The sequence below is a fragment of the Schistocerca serialis genome, unplaced genomic scaffold (assembly GCF_023864345.2).
Source record: "Schistocerca serialis cubense isolate TAMUIC-IGC-003099 unplaced genomic scaffold, iqSchSeri2.2 HiC_scaffold_897, whole genome shotgun sequence".
In the NCBI taxonomy this organism is placed as follows: domain Eukaryota; kingdom Metazoa; phylum Arthropoda; class Insecta; order Orthoptera; family Acrididae; genus Schistocerca; species Schistocerca serialis.
Genome location: NW_026048515.1, coordinates 1,937,019 through 1,955,988, shown reverse-complemented (window position 1 = coordinate 1,955,988; position 18,970 = coordinate 1,937,019). Strand labels below are relative to the sequence as shown.

Below are 18,970 nucleotides of genomic sequence, written 5' to 3'. Positions count from 1 at the left end.
GTCTGACAACAGTCTTGAACAAACTACACACAAAGTTTTCTCTGAAGTTTTAAATTAGTTTTGTCTGAAGTTTTAAATTGGTTTTCTGCAAATAGTCTCTCACTCAACACAGATAAAATCCATTATATGTTGTTCCACACGCCACAAAGATATCTTTAAGAAATTAACACACAGTGTAGAGATCAACACAACAAGTTGAGGATACAAAATTTCTGGGTGAATACATAGACAGCAAATGTAACTGATGTACCCACATCCTTCATCTTTATAAAAGACTTAGCTCAGAAATATATATGCTGCGAATTATTGCTTCTTTGGCTTAATTGGATACTGTTAAGGCTTCCTACTTTGCTTACTTTCATTCAAAAATGTCTTATACTATATTCTGGGGGAACCAGCCTCTGCAAAAAATTTTCACTGCTCAAAAAAAGTCATCAGAATAATGAGTGGTGTCCATTGTGGACATAGGAACTTGTTTCGAAAGATGGGGATCCTTACCCCCCCCCCCCCCTCCCCCCTTCCTCACAGCATATTTTTTTCTTGTTGAACTTTGTATAAAAACTTCTCTCTAAATAAAAACAGTGAGTATCATGACTACAACACAAGAACCAAAAATAGTCTACACACTGAATTCAAAAATCTAAATCTGGAGCAAAAAGGAGCGTATTACTCCAGCATTAACCTAATTAATGCACTCCCACCGTATATCAAATGTCTGCATAAACAGTTAACAAAATTCAACCAACTCCTGAAAGAGAGAGAAATCTTGTTATATGGCCAGTGAATTGATGAAAGAAAATTAATAACCACCACTAAATTCACAATTGTTTTAAAAATACTTTTAATCTCACTATTATAGATTCATAATAATTTGGTTTTCTGTATTCAAGTATGTACTCATTATACTATTTAGCTTACTTCTGCTTCCTCTGTATATTACAGATCTTTCTAAGTGTAACTCAATATTCTGTTAATTGGATATAGGTTCTTTAGTTGATATTTTATCTACATTGTATCTTTTACTGTATTTATGTAAATTAGCCTGTATCCGATCCTGCATCAGTGCACCACAATATTTTATTAACTGGATATATGATCCTCATTTGACACCTTATTTACATTGTAACCTTTATAGTACTAGGCGTGTTTTTTACGTAAGGTCCGTTTTGTTGTAAACACTAGTAGTTCGCGTGCATATTGCAACGAGCACATGCGTCATGTACCGGCATGCCTCGGGAACAACTGTGCTCAGTTTCAGCTCTGTAGCTAACCTGTACAGTTCTGTTCTGTGCTTTCAAAATGTTTAAGACTATCAACTCGCCTGCCACGTGTGAGATTCGCTCAGTGATACAGTTTTTGTCAGCAAGGAACCTGTCTACTGCAGAAATTCATAGACAGATTTGCAAACTGTATGGTGATACTGTTATGAGTGAAAGCAAAGTGCGTAAATGGGTACGAGAATTCAAAGATGGCCATGACAACGTCCATGATGAGGACCACTCCGGTCGCCCTTCTTTGATTACAGACGATTTGGTGGCTTCAGTTGAAGTGAGAGTTCGTGAGAACAGGCGCTTCACAATAACAGGTCACTCAAAGGAATTTCCTGACGTGTCAAGATCAGTGCTTTACAACATTGTTTCTGAACACCTAAAGTTTAGGAAAAGTGCTCCTGTTGGGTCCCGAAACTCCTAACAGAGGACCACAAAAACCAAAGATTTGAGTGTGTGATGAAGTTCTTGACTTGTTATCACGAAGAAAGTGACAGCTTCTTGAGTCAGGTCATAACTGGAGACAAAACATGGATTTCGCATATCACACCCGAACTGAAGCAACAGAGCATGAAATGGAGACACGCACGCGCATGCATGCGCATGCACGTGCATGCACACACACACACACACACACACACACTAGCCTGTAAAGGTGAAGTCCAAACAGACTCTGTCCCAGTACAAAATCATGGTGTCGGTGTTTTGGGATAGGCATGGTGTTTTGTTGGTTGACTTCACGCAACAAAGAACCACTATCAATGCAGAAGCATACTGCCAAACACTAAGAAAGCTAAGCAGAGTGATTCAAAACAAAAGATGCGGAGTGCTGACAAAGGGAATTGTCCTTCTCCATGACAATGCAAGACCTCACACTGCAGGTCAGACCCGCGATTTATTGGACAGTTTTGGCTGGGAAGTTTGAGACCACCCACCCTGCAGTCCAGAGCGCAAGCGCCGAGCGATTACCATCTGTTCCTCCACCTCAAACAACACCTCAGTGGCAACCGTTACAATGACGACGCAAAAACAGCAGTGAACTCTTGGTTATCGGAGCAGGTGGCAAGTTTTTATGAAGAGGGTATTTTAAAATTGGTTCAGAGGTATGATACGTGTTTCAACAAACTTGGCAGCTATGTAGAAAAATAGGGTGAAGTATGTACTTTCTGAAAATAAATTTACTTTTTTGAAGTAACCTTTCGTTGTGTACTTATGTTCAAAATGGACCTTACTTAAAAAACACGCCTCGTACTTATGTAAGTTATATCTGAAATATGTACATTTGACACATTTCATATCCTTGCAATTTACTTGGTGCCTTGGTCTGTGGAACATGAAATAAATAAATAAATAAATAAAAATAAACTTATGTGTAAATGCAAAATACTCACCCATGTTCATCTTTCGGTAATATGCGTACATACATTAGCATCTAAATAACTTGACACCACATATCACAGTCAGTACTTTCATACACTATAAAAGATAAATACTTTCACATACCTGTACAAAGGAACTACGGTCACCTCCATATTCAATTATCTGCTCTGTCTCAACAAAATTTGCAACACTGCCCTGGAAATCAACTCCACGTGTGAAGAGCCGTGTCCCCGCACGATAGCAACTGCGGCGAGACACTAAGGTCCACAGAAATGGTTTGCCATTCAGAGAACAATGGTTGACGGAAATGACTGACAAAAGGTAAAGGAAGTACAACTTTGAAGGCTACAATTTTACTTTATAGTTATTTTTCTTGGATCAGCTGTTTCAATTTGTGTTAAATACAGTTCAGAATGCTAATGAGGAAGTGCAGACATCACTTTCTAAGATGATCCTGCTCCACTATAATAAAACAGGATACAACCCAACAAACATGAAAATCCCTCCTAACTTGCCAATGAGTCATCTGAAGACACATTAAAAATATTACCCTGGTTACATAAGTTACAGAAAAATCACAAACCAGTGAGTACTTTGGAAAATATAAAGCAGTTGACAAATTGAGTACATTGTTACTACAGTAGAGATCCACAAAAACAACCATATGCAAATAAGTGCCATAGGAATACGCTTATTCAATCAATGCATAACAGAGAACTCAGTATCAAAAAACAAAACAGCGATACGTGTCACGTGTATGAGAGAAGCTAGCTGGGTGAGAAAAACTTGGTGAATGCTGTCAGTGTAGAGCCAATGGCAAGTTGGAGGCAGACAAATAGTGAGAAACAGGTAGCCAGACGGCTAAACATTCATTCTTATGAAGATAAAAGTTTGGCTTCTAGAGAGGTCAACCGAGATCACTGGCTGGCCCCCGCTCCTGCCCCCACATACATTCTTCTTTCTATAGGAAAATAAGTGAAAATGACAGTGTTAATAATTATGTCCAGTACATACTATTAATAAATGAAAGGCACAGATGTGTGATTTTTTTAGAGCAGAACCACTATTTGCGTGCTCTTCATTTATGAGTACAAAGTTGTTCTATCTATCAGTGACAGAATAATCAATTAAGATGACAAAATTGGACCACTAATGGTTCATTAAATGGATGAATATCTCCATCAGCAAAAATGTAGCACCAGGAGTGACCAGACAGATTTTCTTTCTTTTTAATACAGGCTTCAGACGTCTTTGCCATTGTTACTCCAAAGACAACATTTTTTTCCAATTCCTATTTTTCAACTATGATAATTTTGTCAATGAATACCAAAGTATTCATCATTTTCCTCTGAAAGATAAATGATAAGAAAGTCAGTGATGATGAGCCTTTTATATTTTCATTACACTACATGAATCATATACTATAGAAACTATCAAAAGAAGTCTCCAACACGTGACACTGAATCATCAAAAGACATACAAGTTATGCAAGTAGTAATATGTATTATATTATAAACCAAGACACTTAAATTTATTTGAGATTTAAATAATGGAAGAGGTCAAAGGTAACAGCTCACCGTATAGCTGGATCATTATGTGGTTGACAGCACCTAAATAAGACTGACTATGATGCACACCATGCAACTGTGTTATACTGACACTACAGCCAGACTTGGGATGGGGGTTCTATCCAGTGGAATGGACAAAGGTCGAAAGGTAGCGGGAAATGAGAGGAGAAGGTTGAAGGAAGATAGCTGATGGCTGGGAGAGAAAAGCAGCAAGAATATGGGGTAAGAATATGGCACTAGTAGGTTTGCTCTGGGCAGGAAGAGAGAGAGAGAGAGAGAGAGAGAGAGAGAGGAGGGGGTGGTGGTGGTGGTAGTAGTACAGAGAGGGAGTTAGAACAAAGAATGTGTGTGTGTGTGTGTGTGTGTGTGTGTGTGTGTGTGTGTGTGTGTGTGTGAGAGAGAGAGAGAGAGAGAGAGAGAGAGAGAGAGAGAGAGAGAGAGAGATGGGGACAGGGGTAGAGGTGGGTGTGGGACAGGTGCTAGCAGAGATTAGGCCAGCAGGCTTGTGAGATGGAAACAAGTGTTGTAAGGATGATTCTCATCAATGCCATTCAGTGAAGCTGGTATGATAGGGGGATAAAGTCAAATGGCACAGGTTGTGAAGCAGCCACAGAAATATGTTTTGCCACTGGGGTGGCCAACTATACTCTTAGCCAGATCTTTCATTCAGGTGGACAACTGTTTGTTGGTCATGCTCATGAAAGGATGTGCAGAAATTACAACAGAGTTGTTATGAAAACTGCCTCTGATGAGGTAGGATAGGCCTGTGACAGGACTGAAATCTGATGTGCTATGTCAGGGCAAAGGACATGACTTGCATCTGGGAACTCTGTAGGGATCTCACCTACATGGTAATGGTTGAGATTTGGTATGGCATAAGGATGGATCAGAATATTTTGTAGTCTGGGTGTGTAATGCAGTACCTCTTTGGGAGGCATGTGAAGAATTGTAGGTAGGAATTTCCTCATTTCCTGAGACTAAATGCATCTGCACTAAAATTGCAGGTTTTGAACTGCATAGGTATAATTACGCAAGGTGCTGCGGATCAAATAACTTCTGTCAAAGGATACAGCCATGAACTATTGGCAAGCAAAAGCGATGTAGTTCTTGACGTGTTGCCATTTCTCGTAAAAGGTTGCTGTTCCAGACAAACCTAGGATCAGCACGCTCATGAAGTGGCATCTGCAACATAATTAACAACATAATTAACAAAGCCTTAGAGCTCTGCAACATCCATGTACTAATTTATATTTACGTGACAGACCCTATTTTTAGGGCTATATTTTAATTTTGACAAATGGATCTATGCAGACATTTGTAAAAACGGCGATGATACATCAGTCCATACCAATGTAAAATTGCCACCTTCTGAAGAAGACAAATTTAAATTTGTTGAAACCTAGGTAAAGAATTCTTTATCCATTGCAACTGGTCGGCTGTTTATAATTTTACTACGTGGAACCGTTGCTGTTGTGCAGCTATGTTTAAAATTTCTATTATGGATGCTGAGGAAGTAAGCACATGAACTTGTTTACCAAAGTGAGCATTTTTTTAACATCAGCCCAAGTGTGGTTTGAAGTGCTGAGACTATACCTCCCATTCTCCCCCCCCCCCCCGACCCCCCTCCCCCTCTCACACACACACACACACACACACACACACACACACACACACACACACCCACACACACACACACACACACACACACACATATTCTCTTCTACAAAGTAGCTGAAAAAGTGTGAGTAGCAGATGAAGTGGGAAGTAGGAGATTTATGTGAGACATAGCGACTATTAATGAGAGAAAAACATGGATGATTGTGGTGATGATGATGATGATGATGTCTGGTTTGTGGGGTGTTCAACTATGCGGTTATCGGCGCCCATACAAATTCCCAATATTTACTCAGTCCAATCTCACCACTTCCATGAATGACGATGAAATGATGAGGACAACACAAACACCTAGTCCCCAGGTGGAGAAAATCCCAAACCCAGTCAGGAATCGAACCCAGAACCCCGTGATCCAGAGGTAGCAATGCTAGGCACTAGACCACGAGATGCACAGAGCTGGCTTGGTGAAGTAAAGGGTTGATGTAACAATAAGATTATCAATGATGAGGAAAACTGAAAAAGCTGTATGTAGCAGAGGATAGGAGCTGCGCAGAACACAGTTTAATGTCTTGTCTATGTTGCCAAAGTTGGAAATGGTATACAAGCTTGTAATGGAGATTACTGGAAAAGGAAATCACTCATGGCATTGTTTAAGGAATTATACATGCATGCATCTGAACTGGTTACTGAAACACATCACGTTAACAATAATACTATGATTCAGGTACATTTCTGAACTTTATGTCTTCACTTTGCTGATAATAATGACTTTCATGGGCATGCAGTTATGTGGTTTTTCAGAGGACGGATACTTACCAGCAGAAGATCACATTAACTAATGCTCATATATATTCAAAATGTGACCCCCACTTCAAAATACCACACTACAATACAAATACAGTGTGAAAATTGAAAAAGAATATATTACAATGGTGTGTGTTTAAAATGACAAAATGGGTGGGAATTAACTCCACACTGAAAATTGTTTATAGCTTTATTAATACCTCACCAGTTTTCATGGAACAAAATTTTTTTTTTGCTTAGAATGACAGAATTTATTACATAACTGCCCATCTATGTCACTGCAGCTATCAGTGGCAGAAAGCATGACAACATCTAACACTGTGGAAATGGGCTCAGTTGGCACATCAGTATCAACAAAGGCAGTCCATAGTACAAGTATACAAATGGCAGTGAAGTGTTAAAGGACCTCAGGCCTTGTTAGATGCAACGCCTGTAAAGAATTGACAATGGAAGCTAATGGATACAGCCTCTGTATCAGATTTGAGGAGGTGCAGTCACCCTTAACACCCAGGATGGAGGAAAACTTACAAATGCTTCAGGAAATGTACACTCAACTCCTCAGAAATCACAAATACAGGCATTACATAACCACAGTTTAACCTGACATACAGTTTCAACTGTTTTGAAGAATGAGTTCAATTTGTGTCCATGGAAACCATACCACTTCCAGAAAGTATTGCAAGAAGACTGTGTTCATTGGCTGGAATATAGGGAGATGGTGCTTGCTTCGCATGGAGACTTGTCCAATATATTCGATAACATCCTGTCGTCAAGTAAAGCTGTTGGGGGTTTGTCAAATAGCACAACTGTTAGTACTGGCCAACAGAGGATCCAGAAATGGTTGTTAGAAAAAGGCAAAAATCGCCCAAACATCACAGTGTGGCATGTTATGATATCCACAGAAGTTATGGATTGATATTTCATTCTGGACAATAAACATTGCATGGTACCTGCTTGAAGTCCATGTTCATAGTATTGTATCCAATGGCCCAATTAAAATTACCTAATCTGTATGCAAGATGGGACACCATCTCACTTTGCAAAGCCTATCCACATGTGGCTCCACACTCATTTTCCTGGATGCTGGTTAGGATATAGGGGCTGCCTTGAAGAGCCAGCAAGGGGTCCTGACCTAAAATACTGTGTCGTCTTCGCTTCTGGAGGTGGATGAAGAAGTTTATCGCATAACACCAAACGCTCTTAATGAACTGGAGGAGTGAATTCATTAAGTTCTGGGAGACATTCATCCGTATTTTCTGCAAAAGTCGGTTGCAGACATCACTTGCAGAAACTGATTGGTAATGGTAATGTTTGAGTGGAATTTTAGCAATGCACAACAACTTGTATGGAACAAAATGATTTTGTTTCATGAAAATTGGTTTCTTATTTATGAAGTTATAAACAAATGTAAATAGAAGGTTAATTCCCACACCACCTCTAAATAAGACATCATACCATGTGATGTAATTACACAGATAAAAAAATCTACTCACCAAGCAGTGGCAGTAGAACACATAGACAGGGATATTTAAATCTGCAAGCTTTCAGAGCCAGTGGCTCCTCCTCCTGGCAGAAGGGTTGAAAGAGAAGAAAGAGGAGTGAAGCAAAAGGGCTGGTGAGGTTTAGGAAATAGACTTCGGAAATGTCACCCAGAATCCCAGGTCAAGGGAGACTACTAGATGGGATGAGAAGAAATATCATATGGATAGACAATGAGAGAAACACTATTAAGATCCCCAAGTATACAAAGCACAATCCTGCAGAAATTTAAACCAGTTCTCACATATCCACCTAGGTCTAAAGCTAAACAAACAACAAACTCACAGTTGGGACAATAACAAATAGGAGCAACCAAGATATACATAATTTTGTAAAATGAATCATATCACGCTCGAATTAATGTTGAAATGAAAGTCTAGGAAAAAGTACCCAAAATTATATATGGAAACTCAGTATATTTGCAGCAGTTTCACTTTTATTAACACAACTTTTCTTGATACTTTTAAGGGAAGTGACAGATGTTTCTCTCATTTACAAATCTGAAGGGAAGAATACAAAAATATGCAAGAAAATACGTAATATAATACTTAAAGAATACATAATGGATAATTTTTCAATTTCACTGAGAACTAGGATCAGTTGACAGCAAAGTCAGGAACTCTAGCAGAATTTACAGGGGATAAAGTAGTCCAATTGAGTATACTGTACTAGCTCAATCTGCATGAAACTGTACAGTGTGTGGTGAAGGGTATACAGTGTAGCATGTCATTACCCTTCCCTGCCCCAACCATGGCAGGAAGACTGTCAATACTACAATATGTTGATTACATAAAATGTACGTTGTAGGAAGTAAATCCTATCTTAACTAGAAAAAAAAAAGTTTCACATTATTAATCTTAATTACTGAATTACATAAATGTGGTACTGAAGTAGATGGTGAAACCTGATGTTTCAGTTCATTTTGCCATTTTTAAAGATATGTACGCATATTATTAAAACTTACCTGAAGAAATTCTGGTGTTGTGTTGTGTAACCTTTGGAGTGTGTGTGTAAGGTCGTATGAGTATGAGAAGTACAGATGTGGTGTTTTGAGAACATGATCCACCATCGAGACATATTGCTGATTCTCTGCTGTCTGAAACAATTTGCCACATCACTAAACACTCCAGTAGAAAACACCAACATACAAGCCAAATAAAAGACTAAACATGGTGAAATCTGGAAAAAAGCAACCAAATACTGTAACTTATTAATCATTTTTTCTAGTGTTATTAAAGAAAAAATATTCAACTCTATTTAAAGAGTTTTATAATAAGTGTGAATTTTGTCTGTTTACCTGTTTTTCAGTCAAATGCAGAAGAGTGCGTGAAAATGGAATGACTTCACATTCATCAATACGCCATATGTCTTGGTTATTGATAGTACCAACTTTCCATTTCCGTGTCACTACAATCAGGTAAGGACCTGCTATTAGACGGATTATACCAACGATACCACAAATTGGTTTGCTACTAGATGATTGCGGGATCTGAACATGTTTTCCTGGAAAAAATACAGATTTGTTTGTTTTGGATTGTCCTATTGCAAAGGAAATAATCTTAAATAATAATAATTCATCATAAAATTACACCTACTATATATATATACTGAAGCACCAAAAGAAACTGGTATAGGAATGCATATTCCAATACAGAGATAAGTACATGGGCAGAATACAGCACTGTGATCAGCAACGTCTATATAAGATGACAAGTGTCTGGTGCAGTTGTTAGATTGGTTACTGCTGGTACAATGGCAGGTTAGCAAGATTTAAATGAGCTTTAATGTGGTGTTATAGTCCATGCATGAGTGATGGGACACAGCATCTTCGAGGTAGTGATGAGGTGGGGATTTTCCCAAACAACCCTTTCACGAGTGTATCGTGAATATCAGGAATCCGGTAAAACATCAAATTTCCGACGTCAATACGGCCAGAAAAATATCATGCAAGAATGGGACAAAGCTAAAGTGAATTGTTCAACATGACAAGTGCAACCCTTCTGCAAATTGCTGCAGATTTCAATGTTAGGCCATCAACAAGTGTCAGTGTGCGAACCACTCAATGAAACATCATCGATATGGGCTTTCGGAGCCAAATGCCCACTTCATGACTGCACTACATGAAGCTTTACACTTCACCTGAGCCCATAAACACCAGCATTGGACTGTTGATGGCTGGAAACATGTTGCCTGGTCAGATGATTCTCCTATCAAATTGTATTGAGCGGATGGACATGTGCAGGTATGGAGTCAACCTCATGAATCCATGGACCCTGTGTGTCAGCAGAGGACTATTCCAGCTGGTGAAGGCTCTGTGATGGTGTGGGGCATGTGCAGTTGGAGTGACATGGGACCCCCTGATAAGTCTAGATTTGACTGTCAGTGACACATACATAAGCATCCTGTCTGATCGCCTGGATCCATTCATGTCCATTGAGCATTTAGATGGACTTGAGCAATTCCAGCAAGACAGTGCAACACCCCACATATCTAGAATTGATACAGAGTGGCTCCAGGAACAGTCTTCTGAGTTTAAACACTTCCGTTGGCCACCAAAGTGCCCAGGCATGAACATTATTGAACATATCTGGGATGCCTTGCAAGGTGATGTTCAGAAGAGATCTCCACCCCCTCATACTCTTACAGATTTATGGACAGCCCTGCAGGTTTCATAATGCCAATTCCCTCCAGCACTACTTCAGACATTAGCTGAGTCCATGCCACATTGTATTGCGGCACTTCTGCGCACTCGTGGGGGTCCTACATGATATTAGGTAGGTGTACCAGTCTCTTTGGCCCTTCAGTGTGTGTGTGTGTGTGTGTGTGTGTGTGTGTGTGTGTGTGTGTGTTGTTGTTGTTATTGGTGGTGGTGGTGGTATTACATGAACTACAAGTCACACATAAGAACCATAAGATTAAGAATCAATCAATCTCTCTCTCTCTCTCTCTCTCTCTCTCTCTCTCTCACACACACACACACACACACACAAGCTTCTAGCGATGATGATGATGATAATAATAATAAGAATAAAAGGTTTAGTCATGTTTCCAGTGCAGCAAATCAATAGTGTCTTCCAACAGATAGTACACACGAATGAAGAGACAGGATATAAATAACAGCCTAGAGGCTTTTGCAGAGGTTGTTGTCTGAAGACCAAATGGAAGGATCAGCACAACATGCGGTCTGAATTTTACAGCAGATGGAAAGGCCTCATCCTTGAAGAAGACCAAGATTTTTAGTCTATAATTGGCCTCTTAGATTAACTTTGTCACTACTTACGGATCAGCTCACTTCTGCATCTATACCTTAGAACTTGTACTCAATTTTCACATTCAAGGTAAAATTTTAATCTCCTCTTTGGCATAATCATAAATTCTAAATTAAATGGTAGACTTATTTGAATGTACTAAGAGGCACCATTACTAAACTTGGTTATCTCATTATGAAACACAGATTTAGAGCAAAAAACTACAGAACTGAAATGCAAGTAGCAAAGAATAGAACTAATAATACCGGGTGGTTACAATTAAAGCGCAGCTACTCACAGAGGTACAATGTGGGCTATAATTACTGTATGGCAGGAAACTGGGCAGATTTTCTAATGCAATAACGAGAAAATGATTTATGCAGGAATAAAAATTAGTTATAGTTTTAGCCACCAGGTGCAAATCTGGCAGTGTGAATGCAAGGAAGGCGTACAGAAATGTTTCCACATGTAATAGATTAGGAATGCGACGTGGGCAGAAAAGCTCAAACAAGTGAGAAAGGCATAATTTTGAGTTTATTCTTAACCACCACATTCACAATTGGTTCAGCATGAGTGCCAGAGACGTCGACAAGACGCTGCATCCATAAAATGACATAATCAACAGTTTCCTGAGCAACTGTGGTGGAATCTGAGCAATGTGTTCGTGTATACTGGCCTTCAGATCAGTTAGAGACTGAACATGTTCCTGGTAAACGGGTTCTTTCAGATATTCTCAGAGCCAAAAGTCGCATGCATTTGGATCAGGTAATCATGCAGACCATGTAACTAGAAAAATTCTGGAGATAAAACACTCGTGGAAGATTACATTACCCCATGAAAGGGCAACAAAAGGTGTTGCCGCCGTCCCCCCCCCCCCTTCATGAAAACAGCAGTTTCCACACAGCTAACTTGGTCCAACATAGAATCACATGCTGTACAACATAGGAATTACATGCTATACAAGGAGGGTCCTGATAATGTGCAGATGCCAAAGACGAACAGACAAAAAATGAAGGTGCTTGTGAATTCATATCGCACAGTCACACACAGTGAGTATAATCGCTCCTTGAGCACAACATGCAATTTAACAGTACCCCAAATTTGGCAGTTTTGTGTATTCACTGCACCCTGGAGTGTGAAATGTGCCTCGTCACTCCAAAGAATATTGCCCTGCCACATGTTATCAACTTTGAATCATGCCAAAAACCAAAGAGCAAATTCAGAAAGTTGATGTGCATCATGAAGTTTCATGTGCTGCACCATTTTTCAGGAATATTGTAATATGGTCGAAAGGTGGACAGGAAAGAAGATTAAGGTCATCAGGTCTGATAACAGGAGAGAATACATTGTTGCAAAAGAAGCTGAGTAGCACCATGGTGTAGTGGTTATGATACTAAACTGCTGCATGGTGGGTCGTGAGTTCAAAACTCTCCTGGACTGCACAATTTTAATTTCTATATTCTGTTTGAGTACATTCTAGAAGTAGCCACAAATCTCAAGAATCATTGTACTGGAATGTTCTGTAGCTGCATATATACTGTATGTGTTCTGGCCGGAGGCAGTTGGCTCCGAATTCTTGTATGTGGAAGTGCTGAATAAACCTTCGTTAAGTGAAGTTAGTGTTCGTTACTCATCTAACTACACCTTCTTCTACGTTACATTATTCTGGTGGAGGCGCTGGGTATTGGAACTTGTGATAGCACACATTATCGATGACACAGTTGCTCCCATCAGGCCACGATAGAGCCGCCATGTACGTGGCAAGAAACCAGAGTTCGAGCCATATTCAACAGATCACAATCTATTGGAGACAGAAGAAGAAGAAGAAGAAGAGGACGTTATGATGACAGCAACTGTGTGTCACCACATGAGATATCCTTCCAGGTTCTCTGGTGATGATGGCCAAGATCCACACAAGTGGCTGAAGGTATATGAGCGTATAGCCAAATTTAACAAATGGGATGACACCATGTGTTTGGCTAACATATTTTTCTACTTGGAGGGCACTGCCAAGCGATGGTATGAGAACAATGAGGAGAAGTTCACAAGCTGGGAAGTATTCCAGGCGGAACTGCACAAGTATTTTGGTGACACACGATGACAGAAGTGCAAGGCTAAAGATAAATTAAAGCGCAGGGCACAGCGTCCAGGAGAAACAACAGCATCCTACATTCAAGACGTCTTGGAGCTGTGTAAAATAGTGGATCCTAGAATGAAGGAGGAAGATAAGGTTGCACATCTGATGAAGGGTGTTGCTGAGGACATGTACCAAGCCCTATTCCCGAAGGAGGTTTTGACAGCAGACGACTTCATAAAATGGTGCCAGTGTATTGAAACAATGAATCAAAAAAGAATTACACGCAAGAAGTTTGAACGGCTTCCAAACGTTGTTTTGATGTCTGTGATGTAGGAAGCAACTGATTTCACAAGTGTTCTTCATCAGATAGTGAGAGAGGAAGTTCAGAAGGCACTTTGATTGCACAGTGAGCAAAAAACCGAGATGCTTCAAGAGGTCATAAGGGAGGGAATGGCCAATCTCTCGTCCTTAATTTCCCTTTAAAATGGTGAAAAAGTCGAGACCCAGGCGGAGTTACATTCCTACGATACAGCAAAGAGGAACCTATTTGGGCACCAAGGAAGACTGACGTCTGGAGGACCCAGGATAATCAACCAGTATGTTTCCACTGTGGACGACTGGGACATGTGGTACGCTATTGTCAAGAAAGGCGGCGGATATTTAATGACGCCCATGCCAGAAGACAGCAGACCGATCTTAGCCGACGCCAACTCCGGGACGACGAAGATGAACAAGATGATGCGGGTGCAGGACGACGTAGGTCACCATCGCCGCAAGCTAGCTGCTGGAGAGGATGCTCCCCCAAATGCTGACCAAGGTCTCCATCACCATTTAGAAGCTCCAGCTGATCACTTAGCAACCTGGAAGACTAAAGGGTGCAACCTTCCCTGGAGATGATGCCGCTGAAGAGAAAAATCCTCCGCCGTCAATCACTACAAAAATGATAGGAAACTACGTTGATATCCTCATGGATGGCCAACCAGCCCAAGCTCTTGTGGACTCTGGAGCATCATATTCAGTCATTTCGGAGAAGTACCGTCGCCAGTTGCAGAAAACCATATTTGTCGACAACAAAACATCTCTGCTGAAAGTGGCTGACGGGAAATATGTAAAACCTACAGGAAGATGTACCATTGTGTGGGTAGAAGTGGCCATACACAGCCATTGCAATTCATTGTCTTAACAAGAGTGTAGTCGTGACGTCATTCTTGGATGGGACTTTTTGAAAGCTTCGCAGGGAATTGTAGATTGTGGTCGCTCGAAGATTATGCTAGATGAGATGAGATACTGTGGACAGGGTATCAACCCGTGGATCTTGTAGTGGAAGGTAAGAGAAGCATACCACTGAAGAATAACTTGGTCATCCCACTCTCTTGCGTCTCATTTAAGAACAGATTCGGTGAATTGTGGACAGTTAACTGATGCATGTGCGTAGCAAATGCTGAGCCGTTAATTGAAGAACAGCTGAGCATCAGAGAAACCTCCAATGCTGAGGCTGTGGGTGAAATTAGCACTACCATTACGAAACAAGATCTTCTAGCTCGACTATCACCAGATCTCATTAAGGAACAACAGAAGAAGCTACTTGCCATTCTTCAAGAGTTCTCTGAATGCTTCAATCCACAGGTGAAGAGCAAATTAGACAAATCGACGGTGAAGCACCGGATTAGCACTGGAGACCATCAACCAATAAGCCAGAGAGCAATGGAATGTCGAATGATTCATGACAAGGTAGAGAAAATGATGAAGAATGACATCAACCAGTCTTTGCAGAGCCCATGGTCATCACAAGGGGTCCTCTTCAGGAAGGAGGATGGCAGTTGGCGCTTTTGTGTTGATTACAGGAAGCTTAATAAGATAACTAAAAAGGATGTTTACCCTCTTCCACGAATTGACGATATACGAGATTGTCTGAAGGGGGCTAAGTTTTTCTCAGCCATGGACATGTACTTGAGATACTGGCAAATTGAAGTAGAGGAGGCTGATCATGAGAAAACTGCATTCACCACCCCTGAGGGCCTGTATGAGTTTAAGGTAATGCCGTTTGCTTTGTGGAATGCACCAGCAACTTTTGAACAGATGATGGATAATCTTCTAAGTCACCTGAAGTGGACGATATGCCTTTGTTATTTAGAGGACATTATAGTGTTCTCAGAGACACTTGATAAGCATATAAAAAGACTGAGGGCCGTTCTTAAGTGTCTCCAACAAGGGGGACTGAAACTTAATCCAAGAAAGTTTCTCTTTGGAGCAAAAGAAATCAAAATACTTGGACACCTTGTGTCAAACACTGAAAAGGTGAGATCTATAACGGAATTTCCTATTCCTAAAAGTATTAGAGATGTGAGTAGCTTCCTCGGATTATGTTCTTATTACCGTCGTTTTGTCAAAGACTTTTGTATCAAAGCCAGGCCACTCTAACAGTTGATAAAAGCTGATGTACATTTATCTGGAGTGGTGCTCAACAAGATTCTTTCGATGTGCTGTGAAAAGCTCTGACGACTGACCCTGTACTTGGTCTGTATGATAAGAGAGCACCTACAGAACTACACACAGATGCCAGCGGGTATGGGATCGGTGCTGTTCTGGTGCAAATTTCGGGTAGAAAAGAGAAGGTTATAGCCTATGCTTCTAGGAATACTCACAAAAGCCAAGAGAAACTACTCAACTACAGAAAGAGAATGTCTTGCTGTGATCTAGGCCACGTGCAAATTTCGACAGTATCTCTATGGAAGGCCATTCACAGTTGTTACAGACCATCATTCACTTTGTTGGTTGACAGGTCTTAAGGATCCAACAGGACGGCGTGCCAGGTGGGCACTGTCTTCATGAGTATGACATTACCATAGTGTACAAAAGTGGAAGAAAAGACCAAGATGCCGACTGTCTCTCAAGAAATCCTCTGCAAGACCTTCAAGACTTTGATGAAGATAGTGATTGTCTCGCTGCACTCCAGGATCTCTCTGCTGAACAGGAGGAGGATGCCAAGATATCTCAAATTATGCTTGGCTTAAATCGGTCAGAGGATGTGAAAGGACAATTTAAGGTAGTTAATGTATTACTTTGCAAGAAAAATTTTGATCTGTTTGGAGAGGTGGCTACCAGTGATTCCTTAACACATGCACTTACATGTTCTACAGAAATTCCATGACACACCTGAGGCCGGGCATTTAGGATTTATTAAGACATACGATAGAATCCACAAGAGATTTTTGTGGCCAGGTTTATTTAGGAGTGTCCGTCACTGTGTCGCACTGTCGAGAATGCCAGAGGAGAAAGGCAGTTCCTCAGAAACCACCTGGCACTTTTTTTTTTTTGCGCAAAACTGCTATGGTCATTAGCGCCCGGTCCGTGACTTAGGAAACAGTAAAAAACCGAAAATGGAAACCAGCAGCAATGGGAACGAAACTCAAAAAATTGGAGAAACTAAAAGCAGAAGGAAGGCTTAAAAATCCACTACAGAAAGGGGTTGGTTGTCCCAAAAAAAGCTTCAAATGACTGATGTCATTTCACTGGCACTAATAAACTCGAGAACGCGATCGGCCGAGCGCGTGTCATCTGCTAAATTTGATGATATATCAGGCGACAGCTGTAGACAGGCGCGTAACGGAGTAAAATAGGGGCACTCAATTAAAAGGTGTCTTACCGTCCACAGTTGAGAGCAGTGGGGACAGAGTGGGGGAGGATCGCCACTTAAAAGATGTCGATGGCTAAAAAGACAGTGCCCTATCCGGAGTCGAGTTAAAATTACCTCCTCCCGACGACGCGTTCGGGAGGAAGAGGTCGAAGCACAAGGAAGAGCTTTCACGGCCCGCAATTTATTATGGGGAAGTGTCGACCAATGTGCGTGCCATAAAAGAACAACACGACGACATAAAACGCTCCGTAGATCAGCGAAGGGAATCGATTGAATAGCTGGCCGAAGAAGAGAGACTGCAGCCTTGGCCGCCATATCGGCCGCCTCATTTCCACATATACCAACGTGTCCCGGGAGCCAGAGGAACGCCACCGAGACGGCCCCCAGGTGGAGCAAGCGCAGACAGTCCTGAATCCGGTGGACCAGAGGGTGGACAGGGTAAAGAGCTTGGAGACTGAGGAGAGAGCTGAGAGAATCTGAGCAGATAACATACTGTATCCGCTGATGGTGGTGGATGTAGTGGACAGCCTGGAGAACAGCCTAAAGCTCCGCAGTATACACGGAACACAGGTCGGGAAGCCGAAATTGATTTGGGGTGTCGCCAACAATATAGGCACTCCCTACACCAAACGATGTTTTTGAGCCATCAGTGTAAATAAATGTGGCTTCTGTCATTTGTGCACATAGAGCAGAAAATGCCCGATGATAAACAAGTGAAGGGGTACCATCCTTGGGAAACTGACAAAGGTCACGGAGCAGGCAGATCCGGGGGAACCACCTGGCTGACTCATACCAATTCCACTAGCCGAAACGCCTTTCCAGCGTGTTGGAATTGACGTCCTAAGACAATTTCCAACGTCTGCTAGTGGCAACAGATGGATTATTGGTTGGTTGGTTGTTTCGGGGAAGGAGACCAGACAGCGAGGTCATCGGTCTCATCGGATTAGGTAAGGACGGGGAAGGAAGTCGGCCGTGCCCTTTGAAAGGAACCATCCCGGCATTTGCCTGCAGCGATTTAGGGAAATCACGGAAAACCTAAATCAGGATGGCTGGACGCGGGCAGATGGATTATTGTTTGCACTCATTATCCGGCACGCTATGCCATTACAAAAGCTGTGAAAACAGCCAAAGCCTGCGAGGTAGCCAAATTCATTGTGGAAGACATTGTATTAAAACACGGTGCCCAAGGTCATTAATTATGGCTTGAGGGAAAGTTTTTCAATCGCATCTTGTGACAGAGATAAACCATTGGTGCAACATTACTCATCACATGATGACTGCCTACCATCCGCAAACTAACGGGCTGACTGAACACCTTAAGAAGACCTTGGCTGACATGCTATCAATGTTCGTCAGTGTTGAGCAGAGCAACTGAGATGAGGCGCTACCTTTCATGACGTTTGCCTACGACAGTGCCAAACAAGACACCACAGGATTTTCGCCATTTTTCCTGATGCATGGGCGTGAGCAGACTACGATGATGGACACTGTGTTTCTGTTACATGCTGATGACGTGGACGACGACTACTTTGGCCAGGTGTTAACCAGAGCTGAGGAAGCTTGGCAGTTAGCTCAACTCCGCACGCTGCAGGCTCAAGAAAATGATCGCCAAAGATATGATGCAAGCCACCGCCCTGTTGTCTACCAGCCTGGTGACCTCGTCTGGATCTTCACTCCTGTTCAGAAGGTTGGTCTATCTGAAAAGCTCCTCAGTTGTTACTTGGGCCTTATAAGGCTGTAAGACAGTTGTTTGATGTTACTTCTGAAGTTGAAGATTTTGACCCCGACACAAGACGATGAAAAATCAGAGATACGGTCCACGTCCTTCGAATGAA

At 41.4% G+C, this 18,970-nt stretch overlaps 1 protein-coding gene across 1 annotated transcript in view; it reads right to left on the bottom strand.

The window, feature by feature from the left end:
• The window catches only part of LOC126452537 (phosphatidylinositol-3-phosphatase SAC1-like), a 78,964-nt gene that overhangs the window by 56,397 nt on the left and 3,597 nt on the right, over positions 1-18,970 (bottom strand). Inside the window, exons 3-6 of the mRNA XM_050091097.1 lie at positions 9,471-9,676; positions 9,138-9,269; positions 5,287-5,398; positions 2,772-2,959 (exon numbers count right to left, since the gene is read on the bottom strand). Coding sequence (XP_049947054.1) covers positions 2,772-2,959; positions 5,287-5,398; positions 9,138-9,269; positions 9,471-9,676 — 638 coding nt within the window. The remainder of the gene's footprint in view (positions 1-2,771; positions 2,960-5,286; positions 5,399-9,137; positions 9,270-9,470; positions 9,677-18,970) is intronic.